Source organism: Achroia grisella, unplaced genomic scaffold (genome assembly GCF_030625045.1).
Source record: "Achroia grisella isolate CSIRO2021 unplaced genomic scaffold, CSIRO_AGI_Agris_v1 utg36773, whole genome shotgun sequence".
NCBI classification, from domain to species: Eukaryota; Metazoa; Arthropoda; class Insecta; order Lepidoptera; family Pyralidae; genus Achroia; species Achroia grisella.
Window position 1 is genome coordinate 19,806 of NW_026712823.1, and position 19,217 is coordinate 39,022.

Genomic DNA, 19,217 nt, shown 5'->3' on the forward strand with positions numbered 1-19,217 from the left:
CATTAACTGTGGTAAGTACTTGAATAATATTATATTTTATAATTATATACACATATATATATATTATTTTTCATATATATACCTATATATTAAACTCGTGTATATATTGTAGCATGTTCTATTTCTAATCTTTGTTAATGGGAGACAAGATGTATTGTGGAATTCAATAGGAGTAGTCCTATTTTTTTAAGTATCTAGAATGGCAAACGCAATGATATGATATACGACCCACTTGATATTAAGTGGTAACCACAGACTATATGCATGAATAGTATCACAGACATCACGTGATTAGGAGTCGCATGCGATATTTTTCATCCATTGCCATCCCAAAATTTGTTGTCGTAAGCTTTTCGTGCACTGTAATTGCTCAATCACACTCTAAAAAGTGAACGTAGCTAAACTACTATTTATAGGCTATAGCGTAGTAATTTAATTTCGCTGCTCTATCTCGTCCTTCAATCGTAACACAAAGCAAGCTTGTAGCCGCCTGAAAGAGCGTCCTCCAACAACCTTGTAAAGAGTCTGCCTCGATAAATGAAAGTACAAAGTATATGACTATATGGTCCTTCCTATCTAGGACTATAGTTATCAACAAATTTCAATTTAAGCTTAACAAGTTTACGTTTTTATTTGTATGAAGCTGTAACTAAAAAAACCAAAACATTTATTTTATGTTTTATTTTTAGTTGAGCAGTCATGGCAAATTCATATAGATTTTAAAAATAAATGTGACAATGGTAAGTTATGATGGTATATATACAGTTTTAAATTGTCATCCAGGTATAGAAAATAACTCTTTACATACCATATATAGCATTTAGAACCCTTCTTAGACTTAAATGTTGTTATTTTGTATCTTGTATGGTGAGTTTTCTTAATTTATTGTTTAATATTTTTAACACTAGATATTCCCAAAGTCCAATTTATTAAGAGCAACGAGACTTAATGCTTTACTGCCTTGACATATGCCTAAATATCGTGAGGTCGAATCCCGCTGGAAACAAAAAGCTTCTGATATTTGTAATTCGGATTACTTCGTTCACCACGACTTGAATAGTCTATAATACCAGGGATATTATAGACTATCCCATCAGGCATAACAATCACATATATTTCTATAGAAACGCGGATCACAAAAGCAGTAGGAGAGGAGTTTGAGTATACTTGTTTTGATGGCCAACATGGTTTGGGGGAACAACAAATTTGGTATCAAACTATGAACTACGGAAAGAAGTTTGGTTCGTATATGTTAACTTTTAATCACGATTTAAAATATTGTAGAAAAAATGGCAAATATGCAAATGACGTTGTGTAACCACGTTCATTCAAACCGTAACGTATTAAAAATAATAGTAATATCGGTAAAAAACAATATATTATACATATTCCGCGTGGTTCCGAAACGAAATTTTAGAATTTATTAGAAAAGGCTTCTTGTTGATTGTTGCGGTAAAAATTATCACAATAACATACTCGTGAATATTCATATCAACATAACTTCATATTAGTTCTTCAGGATATATATTTAACCCGCCAAGTAGCTTGCTTTATGAGCTGTGTTTCGGTTGAAGAAATTACAATAAAGTCCATAGATGAGACATGATATTTGTTGTACTGTTCATGTTGATGGGTGGCACAGGTACATGGTAAATTAAGTTTAATTATATATACATTTTATTTAATTTTATTTTTCGTTTGTTTTTTTTATATTGTAACATTTTTGAGAAGCATTGAATAAATATTTTTTTCTTTCTTTCTTTCACAGTTGCCACACCAATTAAGTAGACAATGCAATACAATGGAATCTAGTCTAGTCTGTTATATTACCAAAGAGTTTACACATGATATACATATATTATTTATTATTAAATTTTTTTTATCATTTTAGTCATGTAATAAATGATAATATTGCCACATATACTGATAGTTCGGTTTTGTTTTTTGCACAATACAAATATTTATGTTTATGACTTTTTATATCAATTACAAATTTAAATTTTCTTAATTGTTTTAAATTAATGGTATCATTATCTTTTAGATCTATGGTCACTAAATTCGGCTCCGGGACAGTCGCTTACTTACAGAAGCAAAATGTATGGATTCGACAATAATACAATTATGTCTTGCATAATGATGAGATATATAAATCATCCAGAACCGCAAGCTATGGTCAATATTGAACAGATAAACAAAATGAACATCGTGCCTAATAATCAGAAAGGTAAAGATACTGAATAAGGCTTAGACTGTGAAGTCGTATCGTGTGTCGATAAGTGTCACTTTGTGAAGTTTCCGAAATTACGTTTATCAATGATAATCCATAATATTAGCATTGAACAATTTATCGTTTACTACTGACCCTTCACACAGCAAAAATTGACATGATACCTTTGAATCTATATACACGAATAGCTCCACGGTATACTTAATAGTGATTTAAAAGAAGTAAGCTTAGAAATAGACAAAGGGAATGAATTAACACCCTCCTCATTCCCTCCTCTCACCTCCGTGCCCGTGACGGAGGTGATATAATAGGTAGCATGGGTGTCACGTGAAGACGTGCTTTTCGTGGTGCTATTCATGTGTATAGATATTTCTACATACCATCAGGTGGGCTGTCAGTTTATTTGCTATTCCAAAGACACAAAAAGGGATACAGGAGTGCCGACTAACGCTATTGCACCAGAGTTAGACTACAAATGTTCGTCTGCGTACGCACCACCAGCTTTCTTTGTCAGTTTAGGCAGTCAATTTGCCGAATAAGCAGAACGACATCTTAGTCCTCTGTAATGGTAATGTAAGAGCGGTATCACGGTTATCACATAATAACGTGATGTTAATGTATATATAGTTAGAGAATGTGAATCCAAAATTGGAATGTATGGAGTCTTTCATGAATATTGTACGAAATCACTTATGTTACACTGGCAGGGCACTAGTGAAGGATGAAAAACCGACGACATGTACGCTATAGTAGACTCAGCAAATCGTGTCAAATTCATCAGAGATCGCGGTGGTATCTACTAAGGGGAAGTTAGATGTAATATATTTAATTATTATTAGTTACAGAAAAAATTCATCATTCCATTTATTACATTGATCATAATAATATCTTCACAACAAACTGCAGTGGGGATTACTGGATTCATCTTAATGGTAAGTTGAATACCATATAAGTGTAATCATTTATGTGATCTTGTATTATTTTATTACATTATGTTTAAAAATTGAAACAGCCAATAATGCATTTAAAAATAAATACAGAAGATGTTAGGCCCATACAATCTGGTCAATTAGATCTAGCCTTCTTCGATGGACTATATTATTGTATAGGAAACTGGCTGGTCGTATATGAATGACTTACCCTACTTCAATGTGCTTGTTCTTCAGTGGGCCCACACGGTTACAGGAATCTCAGGAGTTCACTCAGGTTGATTACAACTATTAAGACATGCGTGCGATATGAGTGCGACGTGCGCGCGCGGCGAAAGCTATGACATCACTGATTATTGAATTAGCCGGGAGGGGTGTCAATGCACAAGACAAACCAGGTACGCATCGCGTTTGGCGTAACCATGCCCCCCGCCTTGACATAATGTCAAAGTAAAATTAACAAAAAAATAAAGGAACTACATAATTGAACCTTATTGCGAATGCGACAAATACAAAAAACAAGAAAGAAAAAATACAAAAAATATCAAATGCGGAATTTACTAAATAAGAAAAATGCAAAGGATTTTAACTTAACTTATTAACCTATTATAAATGCGTACTACCTATCTTATAGAATACATATTATTGCAAAGGCAATGGACATATGCGGTGCGTTAGGAGGGATAAGGGTCCACTTAATTCCATTGTTAGCTAATTCCTTATCCCAAACAGATCTACATTCTTGCGATAAAAACAAATAAAGTTCACGTAGGTAGGATCGTGCCCCTATAAAATTAGTACCATGATCCGTATACATGCATTGAATAGGACCGCGGCGAGCGAGAAAACGTTTTAACGCGGCGAGAAAACAAACTGTACTCAATTCACTTGCGAGCTCAATATGAACAGCCCGAGTGGTTAAGCACGTGAATAAGCAAACGTATGCTTTGCGAGTGGTTATACCACGACCGCGATATTGGGTTACAAAAAACGGACCTGCGAAATCACAGCCACAATGGACAAAGGCTTTAGGAACTTCCTTCACCCTTAGTGCAGGCAGATCACCCATCGGTGGGAATGTAGGACGCGGTTTATTGCGGAAACAAATATTACAATTAGCTACGATCGTGCGAATCATACGTCGAGCGGCGAGAATCCAATATTTAGTACGTAGTATTGACATTAACAATTCTGGGCCTGTATGCAGGTTTTTACGATGAAAGTGTGTTACAATTAATTGAACTATATGATCTCTGCCCGGAAGTAATATAGGGTGTTTATAATCGAAATCTTCATCAGAATGAGTCAGACGACCACCAACTCTTAAGAGATTGTCTGATAAAAATGGATTTAATTTAATTATTGATGCGGTACAAGGTTTTTTATTATTTAACTTGCTAATATCGTTTTTAAAATGAAACCCCTGCACAGCGCGAATAATTATACGTTCGGCGAAATCCAAATCGGAACTGGATATGACGCCGCGTGGAAGAATGTTAGCGAACTTATAAATATAACAAATTACACGAAGTAATTTCATCCATGACGAAAATTTGCGAGCGAGCGAATATAAATAAGGTTCCATAGAATCTTCAATGGTAACCAGTGCGATAGGGTTTTTATTTCCTTCATCGGAAGCTAACTGAGCTACAGTACGTAACGCTAAGTACGGGCTGCAACGTAAGCCAAATGCAACTTTATTAAATTCAAAGACTTGGAGCGGTTTATTAGGACTAAATCTATATACAATACGTTGAAAACAACGATCTTGCGGGCGAACTTTTATTCGTAAATACATTTGTCGCACATCAGCTGAGATGGCGACTGCGAACAATCTCATATTCAAGAGAATAATAAATAAATCCTGTTGTAAGGAAGGACCTGTATGTAGAATATCATTAAGCGAAAATCCAGTACTAGACTTCGCGCTTGCGTCTAGTACCGGCCTTATTTTCGTGGACACTTTGTCCTCACGTAAGACTGCGTGATGCGGTATAAAATAACTAGGGCTGTTATTTTCAATTACGTCTACGGGAGAAATATATTGTTTTTCTATATATTCGTGAATTACCTCATCATAAAGGTATTTCAGTTGCGGTTGCGATGCGAATTTACGTTCCAAATGATAAAATCTGCGTTTAGCGATATCGAAAGAGTTCCCTAAAGACTTAGAACTATACTTAAATGGTAAAGCGACTTCGTAGTGACCTGATTCGTTACGAGTGGTCGTTGTGGTATAAAAATCTTCACAGTATTTATCGTCTATACTTGTTATTGGTTTGCGATCTACTTCTTCAATCTCCCAAAATTTGCGAATTAATACTGAAACCTCGCACGAAGTGGTGGAACAGAACGAGAATGAAGAAGACGTAGAAGTTAAGGTGGGAGCTTCACCTAAAATAAGATAACCGAGAACAGTCTCCAACGCGTTTGGAGTACCAGGTGAATTTATAATTTTACCTCCAGACAAAAGGGTCGCGAATAGATTGACACCAATCAAAAGGTCAATTTCTGATGGTGTTCCCCACGTATCATCTGCGAGCGGAATATTATAAGTAACTGAGCGCGCCAACATCAATTTGACATGTTGGTAAGTTACCTGTTATTTTATTCAAAACTAAAGCGCGAATATTATAATATTGCTCATGATTAAATCTCGATCGGAAAGAGAGATCAACTGCACCCTTAACTGGTTCAGTGGCGCCACCTATACCCTTAACGGTGGTATGTGTGTCCGGCTGCATGGTTAAACCCAATTTTAAACAACACTTAGAAGTAATATAATGCTTTTGTGACCCGGGGTCCAATAAGCAGCGAATGACAACATCACTCCCATTACGAGCAGTAGCAAATACCTTGGCAGTAGCAAGTACTTCAGTCACATACGGCTGCTCATGAATGGACGATGAAAGCGTGCATAACGACTCCTTGTCTCCACCAGTGGTGGTTCCAATAGGAACGGGAGTTGGTTCTAATCGTGTCTGTTGTGTGGGTTGTGTGTGCGCAAGCGGAGGCAATTGCGACGAAGAAGATGGTGGTAATTGGCGACCGTGCGTAGAAGATGTCTGTGCGTTTTTCGTACCCTGAGATACTTGCGTAGGTGCGGAATTATTATTTTTAAAACAAAGCAACGTATGATGTCTCGGATTGTTACAATTTCGACAGGCGGAAGTTGATTGACAACTGAAAGAGTTATGTTGACTACTTAGACATCTAGTACACATACGGTTAGTTTTAATATAATTAAATCGATCATTAATTGTGAAAGTTGAAAATTGTTTACATTTATATAATTGAGAATGTGAATCACCTTTACATAAGGAACAATAAATGCGTTGCGTAGGATTAGTACCTAAAAATGTACGTGGCGATCGAGCGATCGATCGTTGATGCGACTGTGCACGACCACTGGCGGACGCGGCGGCGGGACCGTCCAACTTGGTGGCGGCAGCGGCGCCGGCGGTGCGGTTACACGTGCGTTGTAATATTTTTACGTGTTGACGTATAAATTTTATAAAATTTTCAAACTGCGGTATGTCATCTTCTCCTCTAATTGATGACTCATACGACTGCGCGGTAGCCTGATCTAATGCCTTTAATCCCATATAAATAAATATAAAATCATCCAGCTTTTCAATTTTAAGTTGCTTTAATGCTGCGATAGTTGACGAGAAAGTATCAATAAATTTTTCTAAGTTTATTGCCGAAGGACCGTTAATTGATTTTAAAGAAAATAATTTATCTAAATATGACGTTGCAAGAGAGCGTTTATCTTGATACTTATCGATTAAAGCTTGCCACAATATAGGATAATTTTCGGCTGCTGGTACTAAGCCAGCACACAGATTTCTAGCCTTTCCTGATAGGTGACTCATAAGATAATGAAAACGTTCTGAGTCCGAAAAGGATTCATTGTCATGAATAACCTGTTTGAATGTTTCGTAAAAGAAAGGAAATTCTAAAATATCACCTGAGAAGACTGGTAACACAATTTGGGGGATCCTTACTGATCCCTGTTTGTTGTCTGGTAAAGCAGACTGACAAGCGGGAGCTGGAGTTCGCGAAGATTGAGGTTGTAACGAGACCGCCATCATCTTTATAGAATAAAACATTTCGTCAAAAGCGGTGAGAGATTGATAATTAACTACATAATCAGGGTTTAGTTCCAAATTAAGGAGAATAATTTCATCGACAATTTTAACATACTCGGTGCGCATTTGATCGATCAGGCTAACTTTTGCAATAAAAACATTACGATGTTTCTCCATTTTAGTTTTCGAAGATAATTCATAAATAGACTGAAGTTGCGAAAAATATTGTGCACGTTTTGCTTCATACATTTTTAATTTTGCGTTTGTGTTAGCCATTATTATTATTTATATATATACTTCTTAAAAAATAACAAAGGAAAACCAATAAATGCGATATATAAAACTATGTGCGGTAATAACGTACAACTATACCTGTACTACCGTAAAAGGGCGAGCGATAAACAATAATAAAGTATAATAGGTATTTAATGTACTAAATACCTACAAGACAGAAGATGTACTTGTAGCGAAAATAAGTACACAAATGCGAGAAATGATGCGCGATATAAACTAGCATACATAAAAAATATATGCTTACTATGCTATAAAACTACTAATTAATAATGCGAAAAATAGGTACAACTATTATCTATATATACCTATATGCGAGAAAAATAAAATAATGCATAAAAGCAATATTTTAAATATGCGGTGCGAGAAGTAAATCACAATAACGTTTTAAACACTAAAGCGCGTGACAAATAAATTTATATATACCTACTCATAAGCGGTAGTATGTAGGTACATAAGTGCGACAATACGGAATGTAGGTATCGACCATACATCTACAAAAAAAAATATGCGAGCGAAACATAAACTATACATAAAGCGAAATCGAAGTGAGTGATGTCATAGAAAATCAGATAATATATCTATAACTATAACTAAAAAAATATAAAATAACTATGTTCACAACTATTATTTTACGCGGGAGTAGTCTAAAGCGTTGTTGTTAGTCACTGTGTCGATACACCACGTATAACTTAATCATAGGTACGTAGGGCACGATCTTTAACCGACATGTATTGTATAAAACAGCTATGCGAACTAAATACCCAAACAATTTACAATAACCAGCGTATTATACGGCGAGTACTGCAAGGAAATAAAATATCTATTACGAACAGAAATAAAATCGCTGCTTATCAATAATTATTCAGATTAAATAGTGTGCCTTCCCTGCTCACTTTCTTGTGTAAAGACTACGGTAACCAACACTAACAATCTTAACATTCAAACACTACAATCATCATACATAATATTCGACAGGTAATATTGTTTCGTCAAATAGTATAACGACAACTATAATATTTCTAGAAGCTTCGATCGATCGAACAATATCGATATAATGCGGGTGAATGTGAAATTAAATGAACGAAACAACGCAAACAGATATAAAGCGAAATTGAAGAATTGAGCTGCGAGTTATGAACAATTCATAAGCGACATAAATATAAACTTATTTATTAACGAAAATACCAATGTATCGTTATATTTGTGCAACCGTGGTATGCAATTTGAATAGATCCTATTACATGCGCAATAAGGTTCAATATTACATGCGAGTCATTCACTCGACTTTCACAATAGGAAAAAATTAAAACAAATTTTAAATAAATAAATTGCGATTCCTATTGTGATCCGGCGACGGAAGGCCAATAAATGGTGCGGCGGTGGCTATGATCTAGCCTTCTTCGATGGACTATATTGTTGTATAGGAAACTGGCTGGTCGTATATGAATGACTTACCCTACTTCAATGTGCTTGTTCTTCAGTGGGCCCACACGGTTACAGGAATCTCAGGAGTTCACTCAGGTTGATTACAACTATTAAGACATGCCGATATGAGTGCGATATGACGTGCGATGCGCGCGCGGCGAAAGCTATGACATCACTGATTATTGAATTAGCCGGGAGGGGTGTCAATGCACAAGACAAACCAGGTACGCATCGCGTTTGGCGTAACCACAATCAATTATATATTTTCTTTATTTCATTATGATTAATATTAAACATGGCATATATATATATATATATTCCAGTATTCCTTCAAGAAATAACTATTCATGATAAATATACTAGCTAACGCGCTAAATGTTATTTAGCCATATAAATATATATTGCCATTAAAAAATAGGGGTCGAAAGTAGATGGATGAAAATTTAGGGGTAGTTATATTTTATAATGGCATAAAAATTTATAAAAAAAATGTCCTAATAATAAAATCAACAGATGCTGTGACAAGAGAAATTTATATATTACATTTATTTATATTACAGAATTGTAGAAATTGCTGTTTATATACGGTTTATTTCTCAATTATCCATTTTAATACAGGATAACTTTTATTATTTGCCATATTGTATTATCAACATATACAATATACTTAATGTACTCCTATAGTTGCTACTGATGAAATTTTTATAATATTTAAGTATATCACGAAATAGTCTTTCTATCGATAAATCTTACTTTTAATAATCACTACATAGTACAAAAAAAGTCGCTGTCGCTGTCTGTTCGTCCTTATATATGCTTAAATCTTTAAAACTACGCAACGGATTCTAAAGTAGTTTTTTTTAATAGATAGAGGGATTCAAGAGGAGGATTTATATGTATAATGTATGCATAATATTGTAGAGAAACACTGATAAATTTACAGTATTACTGTCTAATGACAAAAAAGCTGTGAACGTTGTGTGTTGTATGGATATTCTGTAGTAGATAGGTATATATAGTAATACCATTGCACCCGTGCGAAGATGGGGCGGGTCGCTAGTATTGTAATATTATTAAGTATAACGCTAAAGTTTGTAAATATTGATATTTGTTACTCTTTCACGCAAAAACTTCTGAATGGATGTTCGATTTAATTTTACACATATTAGTGTAAAATTTCATCGAAAATCCATCAGCTTGTGCATCAGAATAACACATAGGCTATATTTTGTATTGAAATTTAATGAGGGTGAAACCAGCACAGCTAGTATAATAATAATACCCTATTGAAGGTGTGTTTGTTTATCATTTTTGTAATTATTTTTTTAGATAAAAATGAAATATTAAAAACAGGAAGGAACCATAATTACTTTCTTAAAACTCGTATGGTTACAATTCATTTAACAGAGAATGACAATAATACTATTTTATATTGCATATCTTTTTCCTGTTATGTAAGCCGACGCGAAAGAAGGATATGCTCAAGAGAGATTTTAAATTCATTTATTTTCTATTCAAAGACCGGTAAGTAATAATAAAAATTTACAGTATTTTGATCACGGCATATGCTATAAACCGCATCCTTATTTAGCCGGTCACGGCGAAGCGGAAAGAAGAGTTTGATTTTGTGTAGTATTTATCTGTTCTCTAATAACTGCTATACTACTGCATTATAGTTTGATATATAAGGTATTGTTGAAAGAAGTTTCATTTAAATTTCAAAGTTGTACCATTATTTAGACTATATAATTCCAATTCGGTCTATAAAACCAGCTAAAAAAGTAATTGCGATGTTTTATAGATACTAATGCTGATACTTATTCATGGAATAAAATTGTAGGAGAAGTCTTAAATGTGTTGAGAAAACTCTTTTGATATTAATATTGTTAGGTGTAACTTCCTGTGGTGGCGCCACCGTCGTGCGGCGCGTCTATAAAAGGCTGCGAAACCCGGTGTGCGGCCTCTTTTGGTCGACAGACGTGCTCTCGAACAAATCTCCGTATCATACCGTGTTTGCTTTATAAGTTCTTTTACTGATTTTGTTAAAATTAATTATACGATTTGTTATCAGTTTCTTTTATTTAATTAAATTTAGAGGATACTCCTAACATCAGAAGTGGGATTCGAGGCCATTTTTGGTCGCGAATAACATTTTTGACTAAGGATTGATTACATGTCGAGTAGAAAACGCCCATCGTTACGAGAGCACGCGTCTCCGTTCTCCACCTATCAAATATAGGTGAACTAGCAGCGTTAATGGACGCAAGTCTCAACAATTGGTGTCGCTGGAACAACGTGCGGGTAGCTCAGCGAAACAGGGGTTCGCATATAGCTGCCGACGTAGATGCTGACGACGTGCCTGCGCCGGCACCGGCCCCGCCACGCTATCGCCGCCCGCGCAGACAGTCGGCGCGCCAGCCAGACCCGCCAACGCGGCGCCAACGAGCGCACCTGGTGCGGTGGCGCGATCGGTTGCTACCTCAACAGACATTACGAAACGTCTTATCGACGCTTAATGTCATGAATCTGGTGAGATCTTTCTATTTTTATATTTCATACTTTTAAGTATGCGCAACATTGACGAATAGTTGCGATGAAGTAGATCGTGGTCATTCAGTGAACCGACAGACGGTGTCAGTTTTGTCATTAAAAGGTGAAGCAAGTGCGTAGTAACGTGAGTGAGCTAGTGATGATCATACTTGGTCATATATGATAGCAAACTACGTAGTATAGAAGTAGATTCTTAAATACGGTGCTATAGTTGCAATATAGTCGAGTAGTATAGAAGTAAATTTAGTTCTTTTGAAAAATAACCTACGGACAAAATCGTATATGCGTTTTGTGAGAAGATAGGTCATACTGAATACGCTTACTTTACAAAGAAATAATCTGAATTAGGCTAACGCAAGTTTTCGCCGTGACTTGGACTAGTGATAATGCACATCGCGACGAAATTATCGCGCCGTAATATGCGGGTACCCACAGATGTTTAGTACGATAGTGGTTCAACAACTTTTAAATCAAAATGATCGTTTTCGTGTTGTAAGATGCACATATTATGCTGTTTAGACGAAACGGATATGCGGTCTGATTATACCCACAAATGTTTAATACGATAGTAGTTCAACAACTTTTAAATCAAATGATCGTTTTTGTGTTGTAAGATGCACATATTATGCTGTTTAGACGAAACGGATATGCGGTCTGATTATACCCACAAATGTTTAGTACGATAGTAGTTCAACAACTTCTTTTAAATCAAATGATGGTTTTCGTGTTGTAAGGTGCACATATTATGCTGTTTAGACGAAACGGATATGCGGTTTGATTACTTTCTTACTTAATCTGCAAAATTCATAACATCTCACAAGAAGTAACTTCTTAGTACCTTGTGATTATCTTAAAGACGTCGGTACTCATTGGTAATGATATTTTTAATATTGAAAAGACATTGCGTATACGAAATAACGATTTTTAGCGTATTTTTAGAAACCGCTCTTTTGAAAATAATATAGCGCGTAGTGAATCGATAGCGCGACTTCAATTGATAAATACACCGTTCCGTGGTGATGAAAAAGAAAATTTGTAGTCTTAATGAATAAACATTCTGAATACTTTTTAGTGGCTCAGTCACAGCTATGGTCAATACCGTATAGAGATACACATTCGACTACTTGTTAACGAAGTAGCGTTATGTAGGTACGACGGTTAATTACCGAATCGACCATATAAATTATTTTACAGTTATAAATTAAGCATGCGTGTGAAAATCCAGGTTTACAATTCATTTCCGCTAAGTGTAATTACCTCGCTCCTGAGGTTGTGTATCCTAGGAGACTGGAACTATTTGTAAGAGTCAGGTCAGGCCGAACGTATCCAAAAAGAAATGATGGATTCTTCGTTCAAACAAATTTCAATTTGAGCATTTCATTCATTCATCAAGTAATACTTATTTTTGAATCTTCCGCGTGAACTATCTTATCGTATAAGGAACGAGCGAGGAAGACTAAGTCTGTTGCTTTTTTGAACACTTGTGGTAACTGTACATTTTAAGTTCAAATGTGTGAATACAAACTGCGAATTAGTACTAAATCATTAAAATCTAAATATTAAATACGCAATCAATTGGTTGATTAAGTAAATAAGATTAAAGCGGTGTTAGAGTAGGAAAGTCTCTACAAGCAGTCCTCGTTCATGTGTATGACGGACAGAGAAAATAAACGCCGTAGTAGTTTTGGATACCAAAAACTGTCGAAGCTGCTTGTTGCGGAATACGATGTTGTCGGTTGAGACGATGTATAATAAAAATGAACTGATCAAATGCAAACAATATCATTTAAGGAGAGCTGACATGGTTTGTGCAATATTTAGTTGATATTATTTAGTGATACTGGTCAGCTATCTTATTCGGTATATCCCGTGATACACCCAAATCGCCTCTTGAAATTTTAACGGGGAAAAGAATAGAAACTAGAGAGATGAGATCATCTCTATATTGGCTAGTCAATCCGCGTTGCTTATCTTTGACCATTTACGGACTGAAGTCCATACGGATGCAAGTGCACTAGGTTACGGTACTAATTCAAATAGGAAAAGACGGACGTATACACGCAGTAGCTTTACAATATGTGCAGATCCAAGGTACTACTCCTGAGCTCGAGATACTTGCTGTTGTCAAGGCATTGCAACATCGTCATCTCATCGGAAAACATTTTAGGGTAGTAACTAACTGCAACGCCCTGAAAATTATAAGAGGATCTCTTGCCTAGGGTAGTGCGCTGGTGAATGTGCCTACAGGATCGTGATTTGACGTTTGAATATCGTAAAGGTTAGTTCATATCACACGCATCGAAATCCTTTTAATAACCTCACGAATCGTAGTAGCATATGCTGCTGATGATGAAACTACTTGTACAAGGGCAGTTGAATAGTTTGCGATATATAAAGAAAATAAATCTTAAAGAAAATAATTATTAACATATCTCTATAGGAAAAAGTCGCGATTATTGTTATATTTCTAAAGACTACGTGTTGACCATATTGACGTGGAAACGTTGTCGAGTTCAAATTAGTTGACGGTTTCAAAGTAGGGTCCATCTTGTAAAGAAATACTATAGAGCACGGAATTGTTTGTTTAATGTGTAAACATGTTACCTTATACTTTATATCACGTTCCTCTCCACCCAATGTCCAGGTCCACTATACTTTCAATACCTTATGATGCAGTACATAAAATGTAACGAATACAAATATATTCTCGTACACTCAAATGCTTTCTCTATTGTTCTAATCTATACAGAGTCAAAATAGAGTAGAGTCAAAAAGGAATTTGAGTTTTTCTAATGTAATTTGTATTTTTGAGATAAATTTTATCGTAAGGTATTTAGGTAACACCTCGTGTAAGGCTTTGTGCAGCATCGAGTGTGTTATAGGATACACCTCGTGTAAGGCTTTGTGCAGCGTCGAGTGTGTAATAGGTAAGCACCTCATATAAGGCTTTGTGCAGCATCGAGGGTGCTATAGGATACACCTCGTATAAGGCTTTGTGCAGCATCGAGCGTGTTATAGGATACACCTCGTGTAAGGCTTTGTGCAGCGTCGAGTGTGTATTAGGTAGCACCACGCATAAGGCTTTGTGCAGCATCGAGGGTGCTAAAGGATACACCTCGTATAAGGCTTTGTGCAGCATCGAGTGTGTTATAAGATACACCTCGTGTAAGGCTTTGTGCAGCATCGAGTGTGTTATAAGATACACCTCGTGTAAGGCTTTGTGCAGCATCGAGTGTGTTATAAGATACATCTCGTGTAAGGCTTTGTGCAGCATCGAGTGTGTTATAAGATACACCTCGTGTAAGGCTTTGTGCAGCATCGAGTGTGTTATAAGATACACCTCGTGTAAGGCTTTGTGCAGCATCGAGTGTGTTATAAGATACATCTCGTGTAAGGCTCTGTGTAGCGTAAAGTGTGTTATAGGTTACCTCTCGTATAAAGCTTTGTGTGGCTTCTATGTATACAAGCTTAGATCAGATTTAAATTAGTCCTTGTGAGGCAACGTGATCCTACTTCCAAAAATAAAATGCTTACCACTAACTTATGGTTCACAGGTTGTGAAGAGTCACTGTTGACTCGTCTCCGAGCAATAGCCCTGAGAATACTTTCAGCCTGGACAGAGCGCATAAGATTAGCAGTCGGACCAGACGACGCGCCGTGACCAGAAAGCATCGGGGACGATGCTCCGTCAGGAGAGGCCGTGTTAGGTGTAACTTCCTGTGGTGGCGCCACCGTCGTGCGGCGCGTCTATAAAAGGCTGCGAAACCCGGTGTGCGGCCTCTTTTGGTCGACAGACGTGCTCTCGAACAAATCTCCGTATCATACCGTGTTTGCTTTATAAGTTCTTTTACTGATTTTGTTAAAATTAATTATACGATTTGTTATCAGTTTCTTTTATTTAATTAAATTTAGAGGATACTCCTAACAATATATTTAAAGGTTTTTCTTTTTATTATTCTATAATCAAAAATATAAAACAAAATTATATTGTGTCACCTTCTCTATCTACCATAACATTAAAATACAATTTTCAGTCATTAATAGTTTTATTACATATTTCTACAACAAAATGACGATAGTAAGTTACCTTAACTTAGTATTTTGCTTGAACTTGTTAGATACTTGTAATGTGTCCAAAATGTTGTCTAGGTATATCTTATACCATTACTTGCGGGCTATACAGACTACATTACTAGCTGATACTGTACTCTAGTTAGAGAGGTAGACTGGCAAAAACTTTCAGTCCGTACCCATTTCAGCCGAAAACCTGCTTGCTATGTCAACTATATTTCGTTTGAAGAGTCAGATTATGCACTGAAATTACAGGATAAAAATCGGTGATGCTATTCATGTATACATGAAGGCCACCAGTTTGTTTGTTATTCTATTTAATTTTAAAAAAACCATTGGCCATTGTCCACATACCTATATCTTTTTCAATTAACTACACTAAAACTAAGTATATTACGATAGAAGATAATTAAACCAGAAGAACTAAAATATTATTTTCGTTGTCAAGTTGGTGGGAAAAAGTCAACGATATAATTTTCTAAAACATAACTAAAACAGATATTTCAGATACTGACGTTGACAAGGTTTCAAAATTTGGAAGGACAATATATTTTAGTGGTTATAATAAAAATGGTAGGGGTAAGTTTGCGTTTCATTTGAACTTGTTACTAGTTATGTAACTCTAAATGAATCCTACAGCGGTCCATGTGTGAAATACAGCCTGTCACGCATTGCCACTGCAGCTGCCTGTATAGGTAAAATAGTATTTAAAAACATTAATATATTGTCTGAGCTTACCCATTACAATCATCCATAGAAAAGTCTCTTCTTTTTTAAAATTAGCATGGAATAGCTGAGCCCCCGACTTCTTGACCCCTGAGCCCAGGATGACTGAAAATTATATTTCAGTCGAAATGAAATAAAGTCGAGTCGAAAATATGCCAGAAAGGAGGAGAATTTTAAAAGAGTTAGTGATTACATTAATAAAAGCTTACTTAACAATATCAAACTGATTTTACCTAAATGTCGTTTAACTAAAGTTAATAATTAGTGTTATGGTAATTGCGTAAGGTTTTACAACAAAATATCAGTCTGTTGCAAATCTGCCTGATAAAAGATTTAAATGTCATACAAAACACTGCGTTTGTAAAAAAGCTTACTATGAAATCGAAGAGTTCGGTAACGATAATAATGTTTTTATAGAAAAACTTATAATAGCATTAAAAATTAGTGCGTAGCGAGTGGTTTCTATGTTGATTATCTCTTACTTGTTATTGTGTAATTATATATATAAAAAAACATATATCCAAAAGAGCAACATACAAGTTTCTTGCTCATTCTTTTTATGATGAATCTGCATTCCGAATGAGTGGTAGTATCAAAAGTATGACTATTCAAAAGTGCTTGTAATGTTTTGAGTTTATTTGAGTAGGTATTTGATATGACAGTAGTCAAAAGTATATAATTTTTATGGTTGTAAGAAATTTGGAATAAAAGAAACATGACGTTATATGTGAATAGTGAAAACTACACCTAAATCTACACAAACTGACAAAAATTCTAAATGTCATTCTTTTGGTTTTAATTATTTTAAAGTTTCAATTAATAATTTAATTACAATGTCAAACACAATGTGTCTTTCCTGTTTGTAAGTTTATTATTAGATGTAACCACTGTCAGACTTAATATAATTAACCTACATACAGGAAAAAGTAATTTATTTTACGCGACTGTGTAACTAAATGAAAATTTACCGATTTTCTGAACAAAATGTTTTAGATACTAATGCTGTCACGGTTTATTTAAGCAATGGAACGATAGCAGATAACTCTAATACTGATAATAAAAAAGGTAATTTCATAATTCGTAATTTGACGGCCTCGGAGATCTAGCGGTTTAGCACACCGCTTTACTTCCGATAGTCGCAGGTGCGATTACTCGCACGGTGCACACATTTGTATTCATGAATATGATTGTATGTATTGGTCTGGTTGCTTTCTTACATAAAATTGTTGTAATAATTTGCACCCGGGGCATTCCCCTTTGTTTGTTAATAACTTCTATTGGACTTCGTGGTCTAGCGGTTTAGCACACCGCTTTACTTCCGATGGTCGCGGGTTTGATTCCTAGCACTGTACAAACTTTTGTATTCATGAGTATGATAGTTTGTAACGGTCTGTTGTTTTTAATGTATAATAAGTATGTGTTTTAAAAAAAAATCTAAGGATTTATATCAGTTGTCAAGTACGCATAACACAAGCTCTGCTTACCATGGGACTGGATTATCTATTATTTACTTATATGTATGTCACTAGATGTTTAACGTCGACCAGATTCTATTATATTTATAATCATATAAATAGGGGTAGTTAATGTAAGCACTAAAATTCTAAATATTACATTTCAGAACAAATATTACTAATCTGTTTAGTAATTGTGATCATATTAGTAGTGGTGTTACTGATCGTGATCTATTTTCTGGTGTCGAAGAAGAAACCACGCCGGCAGCAGCCTCTGCCCTCTGACGCTGTGCATTACTCTGTAGTGTATGACCACTGTACAAGACAGCAACGATAATATGAATTGAGAAGAGGTTCACAAAAAAATAACGGTTTCCTTTATGGTCACGCATTGTGTAACATAATTATTTTACCGAAGTATTCTTTGTAAAAAATCGTCTGTATTGGTACCTCTCACTATCTTACAGCTTGCTTTATAAGCTATGATTCGGTTACAGGGTGGGATAAAAGGATAAGACACTGAAATTACAGGTTAAGCATAGCAGATAAAGACATCTAAGTCCTTTAGAATAGCAACGCATTAGTGGTATCACGGGCGTTAAGTGATAACGTGATGACTTCACTCACTACATATTTAGAATCAATAATCAATTAATATTTTGAAATAAATTTTTGATTTTTATCCTTTAAAAATTAGATATTTTTATATTCAACTCCAGTATTCATGTAAATAATTGAGGCGATTTTACCATCAGTGCTGTTAGTGTAAGTAAATAGGCGATGGTTACCATTTACCATCAGAGTTATAATGTTGAGAGCCGCTTGTTTGCCGTTATGCCATACTATAAAAATAAAAAATTTGATGTAAATTAATTATGATCTGCTTACAGTTTGATATTGAATGATCCAAATATTAGGTATATTTGTATTAATCAATACAAAATATTAATATATTACTATATATAACAATTACCTCATTCCATCAGTCTGCAGACAAATATTGTATATTAATTATAGTTATAATGTTGTATATTATGTAGTTTGTTATTTACTCAATAACAAACTACATAATATAATATGATACTACTTCTACTGTAAAATATAATTTTCAAACATCTACTTTTTTATAAAATCTAAAAATATATTAATGTAATTGTATATATTAAACGACAATCTAGAATTCTTCTAATATTTGTATTTAGTTGTCTAATTTATTTCAAAATTCAATTAATGAAAATCAAGAAAACTACTCTGTATATTTTTGAAAAACATATTTATCACATAAACATATAGATATATGTAGATACTTAATTTATCACCTAATACTGTTCAATTAAATGCAAAGTATTTGTAAATACTGTAATTTTAGCGTTATTATTTATAACTATATTTACCTAACGAGATCTACTAAGCTAATTACATGCTTAAGAAATTTGTAGTAGATAACGAT

General features: G+C 34.9%; 1 protein-coding gene across 1 annotated transcript; it reads left to right on the top strand.

Annotated features, from left to right (window-relative positions):
• The first annotated feature begins 694 nt into the window (after positions 1-694).
• Positions 695-18,391, top strand: LOC131844041 (uncharacterized). Its single transcript, XM_059192826.1, has 8 exons — positions 695-740; positions 1,125-1,241; positions 2,042-2,224; positions 3,067-3,159; positions 10,296-10,490; positions 16,095-16,166; positions 17,307-17,378; positions 17,935-18,391. Exons 2-8 carry the CDS (start codon positions 1,220-1,222, stop codon positions 18,102-18,104), a joined length of 807 nt encoding a protein of 268 aa, XP_059048809.1. The 5' UTR covers positions 695-740; positions 1,125-1,219; the 3' UTR covers positions 18,105-18,391.
• The last annotated feature ends 826 nt before the right edge of the window (positions 18,392-19,217 follow it).